Below are 12,846 nucleotides of genomic sequence, written 5' to 3'. Positions count from 1 at the left end.
GTCTCCAGAGTGCCTCTCCAACCTGTGAGGCCTCCTTAAATACCTGTGCTCCCAAGGGATTATGGGATCCCTTGGGACTCCAGGGGATGAGCCCTCTGGTGGCTGTACAGAGTAAATACAAGTTTACATATATAACAAGTGGTTCCATGGGTAGTGTTATGTGTGCAATAAAGGTTCAAACTGAGTACTGTTTACCTAAGCAAGGTACAGCCTTGGCTCTGTTTTATTTAGCCCCAAAGTGCCTGGCTCTCAAAATGTCTGGTTCTCAAAATGGCTGGCCTTTTATATCTGAGCAGCACCATGTGCATGCTGCTCAGTGGCCTCCAACAATGCTGCCATCTGGTGGCTACAAACAGAATGTACATACATGGCAATACCCCCCTCCGAGACGTTATCATAGTCTTTGACATGTTGATATGGTCCGGTGCTTTGCACTCCCGGGTTGACCGTCTCAGTTCGATTCCAGCCTTCGGTGAGTGTGCTGGGTCTGTTGTGGCTGATGGCTGGATGACTGACTTGTTGGGGGTGGCAGTGGCCATGTCAGGCATTGCAAGTCCATTTTTATTGAACAGGTCCGTGATGGAAATTCTGGGTTCACTGATGACCCTTGAGTCCTCTGTCGACTGCTGGTACATTGGTTGGTCGTCAATCGTTTCTTCATCTGACTGTTCTGGCTCGCCTGTGTGCCTCAGCTTTGTCTGATCCATGTGTTTCCTGCAAGTTTGCCCATTCTTGAGCTTAATAACAAATACTCTGTTGCTCTCCTTGGCCATGAGCGTACCAGCGATCCATTTGGGACCCTGACTATAGTTCAACACATATACAGGATCATTAACAGAAATTTCGCGTGACACAGTTGCGCGATCGTGGTACCTTTGTTGACTTTGTCTTCTGTATTCCACATGATTATTTAAATCCGGGTGTACCAGAAATAGCTTGGCCTTAAGACCTCTTTTCATCATGAGTTCAGCAGGCATGACCCCTGAGTGTGTGTGGGGTCTTGTCCTGTAACTCAGCAGTATGCAGGACAAGCAGGGCTGCAATGACCCTTGGGTTACTCTCCTCATGCTTTGCTTGATAATTTGTACTGCACGTTCAGCTTGCCCATTGGACGCAGGCTTGAACGGTGCTGACCTTACATGTTTTATGCTATTAAGTTTCACAAACTCCTGAAACTCCTGACTGGTGAAGCACGACCCATTGTCGCTCACCACTATGTCAGACAGACCATGTGTCGCGAACATGACATTGAGATTCTCTATGGTTGCTGTGGACGTGCTGGATGACACGATTATGCATTCTATTCACTTCGAATAAGCGTCCACCACCACTAAAAACATCTTGCCCAGGAAGGAACCTGCAAAGTCTACATGGATCCTGGACCAAGGTTTGGATGGCCACGGCCACAGACTCAGCGACGATTCTGCTGGTGCTTTGCTGAACTGCATGCAAGTGTTGCACTGATGCACGCATGCTTCCAGCTTAGAATCAATTCCTGGCCACCATGCATGGGACTTGGTGATGGCCTTCATCATCACTATACCAGGATATGTGCTATGTAACTCAAGCACGAACTTCTCACTCCCTTTCTTAGGCATTACAATGCGATTGTCCCCCAATATGCAATCTGCTTGAATAGACAGTGCGTCCTTGCAACGAATGTATGGTTTGGCCTCCTCACACATTTGCTTAGGTATGGCAGACCAATCCCCTTTGAGGATGCAAGCCTTTACCACCGATAAAATCGGGTCCTGGCTGGTCCAGGTCTTAACTTGTTGAGCCATGACAGGGGTTCCTTCACTGTCAAAAGCATCCATGATTAACATTAGATCCGCCGGTTGTGGCGTTTCCACCTCCGGCGTGGGCGACGGTAACCGGCTCAAAGCATCGGCACAATTCTCTGTGCCAGGTCTGTGGCGAATGACATAATCATAGGCAGATAATGTCAGCACTCACCTTTGGATGCGGGATGAAGCGTTGGCATTGATACCTTTGCTCTTGGAAAACAATGAAATGAGCCGCTTGTGATCAGTCTCTAATTCGAACCTCAGACCGAACAGGTATTGATGCATCTTTTTAACACTGTACACAAATGATAAAGCTTCTTTTTCTACCATGCTGTAGGCTTTTTCCGCTTTAGACAAACTTTTGGACGCTTACGCGACAGGTTGAAGTTTCCCCGACTCATTGGTTTGTTGGAGTACGCAACCAATTCCAGATGACGATGCGTCACAGGCCAAAACTAAACGTTTACATGCATCATAATGTACCAGCAGCTTGTTCGAGCAAAGCAGATGTTCTCAATCGCATGTGCTGTGGTTCTAGTAAGGTGCTCAATTTAGGTAGGAAGTTACCAAAGTAGTTGAGTAAACCCAGGAACGAATGCAGCTCCGTCACATTATGCAGCTTGGGTGCATTCTTGATGGCCTTGGTTTTCACGTCAGTCGGTCTGATGCCATCAGCGGCGATTTTCCTCCCGAGGAATTCGACCTTCGATGCCACGAAGACGCACTTCGAGCGTTTCAGTCCGAGTCCCACTCTGTCCAAATGCAATAGAATCTCTTCCAGGTTGTTCAGATGTTCCTTGGAGTCACGACCGGTGATCAGGATGTCATCTTGGAACACGATGGTTCTGGGAACGGACTTCAGTAGACTTTCCATATTCCTCTAGAAGATTGCTGCATAAGAGCGAAGTCCAAAAAGGCAGCTGTGGTAAATAAATAGTCCTTTGTGTGTGTTAATGCACGTAAGTCTCTTCGACATCTCGACCAACTCCTGTGACATATAGGTCGACATCAAGTCCAGTTTTGTGAACGACTTCCCTCTGGCTAGCGTCGCAAACAAGTCATCAGCCTTCGGTAACGGGTACTGATCTTGTTTCGAATCCCTGTTGATCATAGCCTTGTAGTCTCCACAGATTCTGACTGTGCCATCACTTTTCAGCAGGAACAATAGGGCTGGCCCATTCATTAAATTCGACTGGTGACATAATCCCTTCATGCTGGAGTCTGTCCAGTTCAATTTTGACCTTCTCCTTCATCATATAAGGCACTGCCCGAGCTTTATGATGGACGGGTCTTGCATCTGAGTCCACGTGGATCTGCACCTTGGCTCCTGTGAAGTTGCCAATACCCGGTTCGAACAGCGAGGGGAACTTGCTCAATACTTGGGCACGTGTATCTTCCTCCAATGACAACGCCTTTATGTCGTTCCAGTCGCATCTGATTTTCTCCAACCAGCTCCTGCCGAGCAGCGTTGGGCCATTGCCTGGAACAATGCACAGCGGTAAATCGTGAACCGTGCCGTTATATGACACCTTAATTTGTGCACTGCCAATCACCTTTATCTATTCTTTAGTGTACGTGTGCAGCTTGGCGTTAACAGGGCTCAGCCTGGGCCTCATAGTCTTAGTATCCCACAGCTTATAAAATGCCCTCTCGTTCATGATCGATTGACTCACCCCCGTGTCCAGTTCCATCAATACCGGTATCCCGTTAAACTTCACATTAATCAAAATTGGTTTACTCTTGGTTATGAAAGAGTAGAGTCCATACACTACTTCCTCTGGCATCTCGAATTGCGTATCCGGATCCGCACTAGTCTGACTCTCATCCTCCACGTGGTGTGTCGCAGCTCACTTGCTCATCTGCAGACACTTGCGCTGGAGATGCCCCACTCTCAGACAGCCTTTGCAACTATATCGCTTAAATCGGCACGGCTAGTGCTGATGATTTCCCCCACAATGCCAACACAGAGAAGTCGGATATATTCCCGCTGGCGGACTTTGGGCAGCCACAGGTTTCGCGAACGCAGCCGGATAGCACCTGCCATGTGCCGCTTTGCTGAACCAATCGCATTTACAGTACTTGCCGAGGTTCGGTTCTTCACCGCTATTTGCTTTAGACTCCTGTCCGTCATCATACATGATTGAGTGATCTGGATGGCTCTTTTTAAATCCAACTCCTCCACCGCCAGAAGTTTGCGCAGGATCAACTCGTGGTTGATACTGATAACAAAGAATATCTGCCAACACTGTCCCGAACTTGCACGGTCCCGCTACAAGTCTCAGGTCGGCAACGAATTCCGCCACGCTCTGGCCCTCCGATTGAACATGTGTATAAAACCTGTATCTCGAGATGATGATGCCATCATCTGGCTTGAGGTGCTCCTGTACCAATGTATACAACTCCTTGTGTGTTTTCTCTGTTGGATCACTAGGCACGAATAGATTATTTTGAACCGCAGTGAGGAACACGGCCCGGCACCTCTCTGCATTGTTGACCCCCTTCATTTTGTTGGCCACGAACGGCTCACAAAGTCTGCCCAATCTTCTCCCTCCACGAATCGCTCTAAAAATCCAATCGTGCTCATTTTGCAAAGATTTTTGTATTCTCGTCGCCAAATGTTATGTATGCAATAAAGGTTCCAACTGAGTACTGCTTAACTAAGCAAGGTACAACCTTGGCTCTGCTTTATTTAGGCCCAAAGTGCTCGACTCTCAAAATGGCTGGCCTTTTATACCTGAGCAGCACCATGTGCGTGCTGCTCAGTGGCCTCCAGCAATGACGCCATCTGGTGGCTACAAACAGAATGTACATACATGATAGGTAGGAACGGGTGCACGGAGCAGCCGAAGCCCAGACTTTCCTTCTGCAGCCTGAAGGAGCGCTCCGGTTTTGAACTTACCTTTTGCAGCCCCCATTGGGTATCCGGCAGGTTTCACTGGTTGGAGCGACTGTCGCAGTAGGATGTTAAAATTGTGATGGGCCGCTGCCACCCTGGGATCCCCGCTCCGCGATCGCGACACCCCAGTCCAGGACTGAACTTGATGTCGGCCAGATGGCTTCTGATCCGTCCGATTTTGCACCGGCCTGAATCCGTCGACCTGCACGGAGAGGCTCATTTGGGGCAGGCAGCTGTCTGGTTCTATTTAAATGAGGCCCGGGTCTCAAACTGCTCCTGCCTATTCTCTGCTAGAATGGGCAGCTGGCATGTTCTGATAATACACCACCCAAAAGTTAAAATCTATCCTGAGTCATGAAAAATCCCTCAAAAAGTTAGTAGTGTAGCTGCTGATAGGAACAGTTTACATGGATCAGAATTATTAACTGGTAGTAGATTAATCAATAGTTGATATGATTAGAGTTAAAAAGTTAATGGTATAATGGTAAACCACTACCTGTTGAGTTTCGTTTATTTGGTATTTTCTGGATGAGGAAATGAAACCAAGTGTGATTGGGCTTTTAATTTTCCTGTTATTCAGTTGGCAATTGCTTATTTCATAAAACATGACATGAAGGATTGGTGAAATCTTGCATTTCCAGACTCCCACTGTTCTGGAATGGAATCTCAACTGATTGTTGCATTAACTTATAGTCCCCCTTTTCAACTATTCAAATCATATGATATTACATTTCTCAAAAGTAAAACTATAATTTTACTATTAGCAAAGATTTAATGCGATTAGTTTTGGCTTTTGATCAGCTTTATCTATAGGTGACAAGATGACTGATCTTTCTCAGACCATCTCTCACACGCCTCTTCCAATTGTTCATGTTCCACATTACAATTCCCTCTTTATGCCCAGAGTTGTTCTATAATAGTAGGCAGATTTCATTGTTTGAGCACGAAGACTTGTTCTTGTTGTTTGGATCAGATTAAAGATATTCCCAACATTTATTGAGATATGTTCCAAGAAATCCATTACAAAGGAAATGTAGCCTGAAGGTTACTCAAGTGAATTATCTATTGTGACCTAAGTAGCTTGTTTTAAAAATAGAACTTATTTCTAAGATTCATACTTGGAGTAAGTTGCATAGTTTTAGCTAGTTAAACTTCAGTAGTACCCCTCTTCACACTTTGGGAAGCACTTGAATATTGGGAGGTGAGGGGAGCAGCATATCACAACCTGAGCCCAATCCAGCCTTGTCCCAATACAAAAGCAAAATATTGTGGATGTTGGGAAGCTGAAATAAAAAACAAAAATGCTGGAAATACTCAGCAGGTCAGGCAGCATCTGACTCGCGCATTCCACTATCCAGCAGAGATCACTGAATAGTGATCTGGAGTGGGAATATTTGTTCATCTCTTCTCTTCAATAGCCTAAGGTAACGGAGAATAATTATACTGGCACTACCCATACCCAGGTAACTGAACCGATAGCGCTGAACAAACCTGGGACCTTCCTGATCAATATGTACTATATTAAGCCACTGGGTAAATGTAGTACTGCATCATATAGAACGAAAATAGGGAAAATACCTGAGTACCCAAGTTAGGCAGTGCATTTTCTTTTTTAAAAAAGAATTAATATTATTTTGCCTAATATTGATTTGAAACTAAATTTGACTTGTCAAATTTTGTCTGATATCGCTCCACTGAAGCGCCTTGGGATGTTTTACTATTTTAAAGGCGCTATATAAATACAAATGTTGTTCTGGGACTTCCCTCTATTGGCATGTAAAAGTTCTGTCTACCGAGGGGATCGAAGCTGCGTTTTATGATCCCTAAGTGATTCTATAATGTTTGTTGAATATGTTGTCACCTATACTATGCATAATGATGGTAATACCCCAGTACTGTAACATCAGTATTGACGTTTAGAAGTTAGTTTACATCAATACCCTCAGCCTGCCAACACTTCTATCTGAATTTTTTTACATGCTCTTCATTACCTCTGTACCTTGACCATGCTCTCAAAGAAAAGGAATACATTCTGTCATCACTTCAAGCTAATTTGTTTTAGTTCTCCTGAGCTAAAAGTTTATTAAAAATTAATAACAGGTACATCACCCCCTCAGACATTTCTCAACAAGTTTGGCTGAGGGTGTAAACATATTTCAGAAGCTGCTAAGCACAGAGATTATTTTGAGGTTATTCAATGTGTAGTGCTTCGCATCCTGCATTATCCATATAAGATCAATCTCTTCCCACTCAGAACAGCCAAAGATGCCCATCACAAATAGCATATAGTGCATACTGGGTAGCTGCTAAATATTTGGATGCATTGGGTATTATATAGCCCAAGGACACTGCAGTACCATCTCTTGTTTGCACATACTAGTTAAACTGTGTTCCTTACCATAACAAAGGAGGTGATACCTTCGGACAGGACAGGCTGTGCGGACATGGGAAGAAGGTGGTATTGATATCTAAAATCTGAATAGCTACACAGGGTACGTCTCTTTTTTTAAAAATCACTATATATTTCCAAGTTGGCACACAGCTCCTATGTGACACATATTTTGTACATGCATCAGTTTTTTTTAAACATGTATTTTTGTACTGTACAGAACTGGTACAGGGGTCTTAAATTTTAAAATTCACAATAATCAAAAGGAAATTTTTGGGGAGTTAAAAAAAATGTAAATGTTATAGTACACACTAATATATTAACATTGCATTGATGTGGGTTACACTAAAATTTGGATTTAGTATTTTGGGGCAGTCAAACAAATGCACAATAATGGAGTGTACAAAATGTACTGGGTGGGAAGCTATAATACATTGGAAATGCAGGATCAGTATATATTTGATCAAAAGTGGATTAGACCATATACAAAGTGGTACATGTTGAAAAATGGCTAAAAGAATGATTCCTCATTAGATATTTCACCCCTCAAAAAATCAAAAGACTTGAAATGAGAATGCAGCATTAATGAAAGACTCCTCGAATTACAATTCGAGACATGCATCCCCGAGTTCAGGCAGATAAAGAACAGATAACTGGGGAAAATCCTCATCTGTCCAAGAGCAAGATGGGCTCCAGACGATTTATGACATTTAACAGTCACAAGCGTGCAGTAACCACTGCATAATGCATTAGAGGTCCTCTTCAGCTAAAATCCAGTCATTTTCTCTCAATGTTGTCCTGCCCCATATCACCAACTCCTCTCAAGAACATTTTTCTGAATAACACTTGCTCCTATTGGATCCGCAAAAATGAAGAGGATCCATTCTTTGGAAGATTTCTGTCTTTTCCTGTTTTGTTCAAAAGAAGGTTAAGTACATGAGGTTGGGAGTAAACTACTTGGAAGCAACTTGCTCATTAAGTGGGAGTTATTTCATTATCTTCAGCCGTACAGCAAGGTTTCTTCTGTCCTCATTAAATCAGGCACTTGTCTTGTTAAAAAGGCTGCTCGAATGATAAAAACAGTCGACAGTCTTTGCTGTAGTCACTCATAAGCAATGTTTGAAGCACAGATGAGGTCAAACCAGGTGCTTTAGACGTTCAGGATTTCAAATTCTTCCTCTGACTCAAACAGTTTATCAGCTGGCTCAACAAACTCTGTGGGTCAAAGAATACAAAGATAAAAAAAACAATATTAACGGTATAAAATAAACCCAGTTTATTACTTCACAGTATAGAAACATAGAAATTTACATCGTGTCTGCGCCGGCCGACAAAGAGCCGCACGGCCCTCGGTCAGCAGCCCTAAAGGTTACATACAAACCCATGAACAATGACGGAAAGGCAAAGAACACCCAGCCCAAACCAGTCTGTCCCACACCACTGCAACATCCCTTATACTGAAAACATTCTACACTCCACCCTAACCGGAGCCATGTGATTTCCTGGGAGAGGCAAAAACCAGATAAAAAACCAGGCCAACTTAGGGAGAAAAAATCTGGGAAAATTCCTCTCCAACCCATCCAGGCGATCGAAACTAGTCCAGGAGATCACCCTGGCATTATTCGATTCCCTGCAATACTTACCATTATATTTGCGCCAACCAGCAAAAGGTCATCTCGTCTAATCCCAATTATCAGCTCTCGGTCCGTAATCCTGCAGGTTACGGCACTTTAAGTGTCCATCCAACCATCTCTTAAAAATGGTGAGGGTTTCTGCATCCACCACTCTTCCAGGCAGCAAGTTCCAGATCCCCACAACCCCCTGCATAAAGAAGACCCCCTCAAATCCCTTCTAAACCTTCCACCAACCACTTTAAAACTATGCCCCCTCATAATAGCCCCCTCCACCAATGGAAATAGACCGTTACTATCCACTATGTCCAGGCCCCTCAATATTTTGTACACCTCGATGAGGTCTCCTCTCAACCTCCTCTGTTCCAATTAGAACAAACCCAGCCTATCCAATCTGTCCTCATCATCACCTCATACTTCTCTGAATTAACTTCCATTTGCCACTGCTCTGCCCACCTGACCAGTAGATTGATATCCTCCTGCAGCCCATGACTTTCCTCTTCATTATCAACCACACAGCCAATTTTAGTATCGTCTGCAAACTTCTTAGTCATACTCCCTATATTCAAATCTAAATTGTTGATATATACCACAAAAAGCAATGGACCCAGTACTGAGCCCTGCGGAACCCCACTGGAAACATCCTTCCAGTCATAAAAACATCCATCAATCATTACCCTTTGCTTTCTACCTCCAAGCCAATTTTGGATCCAACTTGCCACTTTGCCCTGGATCCCATGGGCTTTAACCTTCATGAACAGTCTACCATACGGGACCTTATCAAAAGCCTTGCTAAAGTCCATATATATTACATTGTACGCACTACCCTCATCGACCCTCTTGGTTACCTCCTCAAAAAATTCAATCAGGTTAGTTAAACACAATCTTCCCTTAACAAATCCATGCTAACTGTCCCTTATAAATCCTTGCCTATCCAAATGCAGATTTATCCTGTCCTTCAGGATTTTTTCCAATAATTTTCGCACCACTGATGTTAGGCTGACAGGCCTGTAATTACTCGGCCTATCCCTTTTTTCCTTCTTCAACAAGGGTACTACATTAGCAGTCCTCCAATCCTTCAGCACCATGCCTATATCCAAAGAGAACTGGAAAATGATGGTCAAGGCCTCTGCTATTTCCTCTTTTACTTCGCTCAACAACCTGGGATGCATTTAATCCGGGCCTGGGGACTTATACTGAGAGGAGTGAAATTATTGAAAAGCAAAATTTAGAAAAGATAAAGAAAAATATTTTGATTCAAAGTAATGAATGGAATAGAGTACCAAGCAAGGTGGTAGAGGCAAGATCATTGGGATTATTCAATGTACAATCTGATATGATGGGAGATGTGATGTGCTGGAGAAATTAGCTTTAATTAGCCCAATGACCTTTCTCATCCCTAATTTTCTTTGTTAGTAATTGTTTTGGTTCAGCACAATAGGAAACAATTCTTCGTCATCTTTATTTTTCAACAAAAAAACATATATAGGACCTTTTATATAACAAAATGTCCCGTGCTTTAAGGACGAACGATGGAATGAGCAGGAAGTAGGGAGAAAGTCAGGAGAGGTAAGAGATGGGCAAAAAACTAAGTTTTGGGGAGGCTTCTGAAGGAGGAGGGAGGTGTAGCAAGGCAAAGAGATTTAAGGAGGGACTTTTGCCACCCATGGTGGAGTGGAAATAATGCTGCAGACCAGAATTGGAAGAGTGCAGTGTGTATTCTGAGATATAACACTGGAGAAGAGTCCTGAGTTGGTGTGGAGATAAGTCCTGGAGGGATTTAAAGACGGAACTTCGATACCCTTTTGGTGGGAGAATGAGCCAGTGAGGATGAGGGGATAGGCGTGGCAGACGTTAAGCAGGATAGAATGTGAATGTAGCATTGGTGTCGGGTGAAGCTGGGGAAGTTGGCATGGAGGACGTGGAAGAATTGGAGTCTTGAGGTGATTAGTGAGGTTATTATAGGGATAAGCGTGATAAGCAATGTCCCAGCATGGGTCTTACCCGCTCCTGTGGTCTGTACTTCAGGTTTGGTCGCAGGTATAAATGGAGGCCAGTGTGCAGGATGCTTCTCGACCAGTTCAAACATCCGGATACTTCGTGTCTTCAGGATTTCCTGTTGTTTGGCATGATCACATCGTTAAGCATAAGTTCAATGCAATTTTTATTTTACATTGTAAACTATATTTATAATGGCCAACTGCATCAATTTTATTCCTGGAATCAGGATTTGAATCCATCCCAGACTGATGGGGATAAAAGTCTTCTCTTGTTGTTAACTGTAAGGACATAGTGAGATGAGTCTGGGGACAGTCTAAACTCAAGTTCTAGTGTATAGGAGTCCACAGTACAAAACTGCCCATGTATGACACCAAATCACTTTTAATGCGAGACCAGCCCTCACAGATACCAGTTCTGATAACACTAACTTAAATATGGCCTGTGGCTCGCTCCTTAAGAGGATCCTATCTCAAAGGTCAGACCGCCATTTTCGAAAGACAATCCCTTGTGGTCTGAGCAAAGAACCAAAAATAATTTTCCATGAGTGTGTGTCATATTTCTGGAAAAAGAACTATGGCCATTAGTAACAAAGGAGATCGAGGCACCTACAATGGTACAAGCTATCACTGACTTGTGTTTTTAAAGAAAGTAAAACTATTTAGAAAATGAGAAACAAATCTGAAAGAATACTGAGCTCAAATAACACCAGTCTTAGTGCAAAATGAAATCAGCATCAATTCACCACATGGGAAGAGTGGGAAGCTGGCCAAATGTTGCCAACAGGGAAAAGAAATGATGCACCTTCTCAGGATGAGCAGGGGGAGGGAAGTTTACCGAGACTACATCTTAACAACATCTAAAAAGGACAGCATTCCTTGTGAAATTTCCATGTTGGCAACGTGGGCTTACTCTTATGGTATGGAAGGAACTGCAATACTGGAGAAAGGAAATGTCATACTGATGCAGCAGGGCCACTTTACTGAGGTTGGTGTTAATGGACATTGTAAAAAGAACGTTACCCTAACGTGCCTGGCCTTTAATCGGGTAATCCTAACCTAGAAGCATAGCCTGTTGGCACTGGGCACAAAACTTCTAAAAATGTTAAAATTCTATGGTGCTGGTATCTCATTAAAATAAAATCATTTGGTAAAACCTTGCATAAGTAACCAACCTTCTGTTTGAGCCTTGACAGGGAGTGTCAACAGACTGCTCAACTATGTGGGTATCACAACTGACTTCAATCCAATCTTCACTCAATGCCCTTTCAAAGCTAAAACAGTCTGCCACTTTCCCTTCAATCTCATGTAAACTCCATAGATTTCAAGTTTAGTTCATAAAGAGGAATCAGGATTCAGATTAAGACTAAAATAGAAATTGTTTCATTTCATACCTTCTGCACGAAATTACACCAACTTTCAAAATCTTTCTCAGTGTTGCAAAAAAATCCCTGCAATGAGAAACAGATATCAAGGAAAATGTGATCGGCAGTACTGACATGCCTATGCAATCAGACATGAGGCATGTTGGGGTCCTAACACACATCTTTTTTACAGCACAGGATTTAAAATATATAAATTGGACGGTAACAGATGTATAGATGAATGTTCAATCCAGCATATTGACAAATTCCCAGTATCAGCAGTGAGGAGGCCCAAGTGTAAATAAGCTGCTTCTTCACAGGAAGGGAAGGGGCAAAAGCAAACAAAAACAGCAAACCCCAAGCCAATCTCTGAACCTCCCAGCACTTGCCTCAAAGCAGCGATAGTGGAGATCTGAGAGCAGCTCATTTTCATCATGATTGTGCTGGGAAGGGGTGTAAAGCCACTTTTGTTTTTCTCATTTTTCTTTAAGGATCCCATACAGATCAAACCTGTGGCATGTAATATGTGTCCAAACAGGTCTCCTCACGGCTCAGAACTCCTAGATGTGTAACAGAATGTTTCCTTCAGCCTATGTGAGAGATCAAGCACCAAGCTGTGAAGGAGAATCATGCTGCTTGTGAGGAATCCCTGATACCTGCTGTTTGCCCAACAACGATGCAAAACTGTGTGCATCAGTTGTCTCATGGCCATCCAGTGACTATCATCCTTTGTGGAGAGGGGAAGAGGAAGAAAGCTCCATTTCTTTGGAGTTGAAATTTCT

General features: G+C 43.3%; 1 protein-coding gene across 2 annotated transcripts in view; it reads right to left on the bottom strand.

Moving 5' to 3' along the window:
* Positions 1-6,732: 6,732 nt before the first annotated feature.
* atg4a (autophagy related 4A, cysteine peptidase) overlaps positions 6,733-12,846 on the bottom strand; it is a 60,938-nt gene continuing 54,824 nt past the window's right edge. For both annotated transcript variants that reach the window (XM_070882789.1, XM_070882790.1), the window contains exons 11-13: positions 12,095-12,151; positions 10,708-10,819; positions 6,733-8,287 (exon numbers count right to left, since the gene is read on the bottom strand). In XM_070882789.1, the coding sequence (XP_070738890.1) occupies positions 8,223-8,287; positions 10,708-10,819; positions 12,095-12,151 (234 nt within the window). In that variant the 3' untranslated portion in view covers positions 6,733-8,222. The remainder of the gene's footprint in view (positions 8,288-10,707; positions 10,820-12,094; positions 12,152-12,846) is intronic.

This window comes from Pristiophorus japonicus, chromosome 6 (genome assembly GCF_044704955.1).
Source record: "Pristiophorus japonicus isolate sPriJap1 chromosome 6, sPriJap1.hap1, whole genome shotgun sequence".
NCBI lineage: Eukaryota > Metazoa > Chordata > Chondrichthyes > Pristiophoridae > Pristiophorus > Pristiophorus japonicus.
The sequence above is the reverse complement of the archived record's forward strand: the minus strand, read 5'-3'. Positions and strand labels throughout refer to the sequence as shown.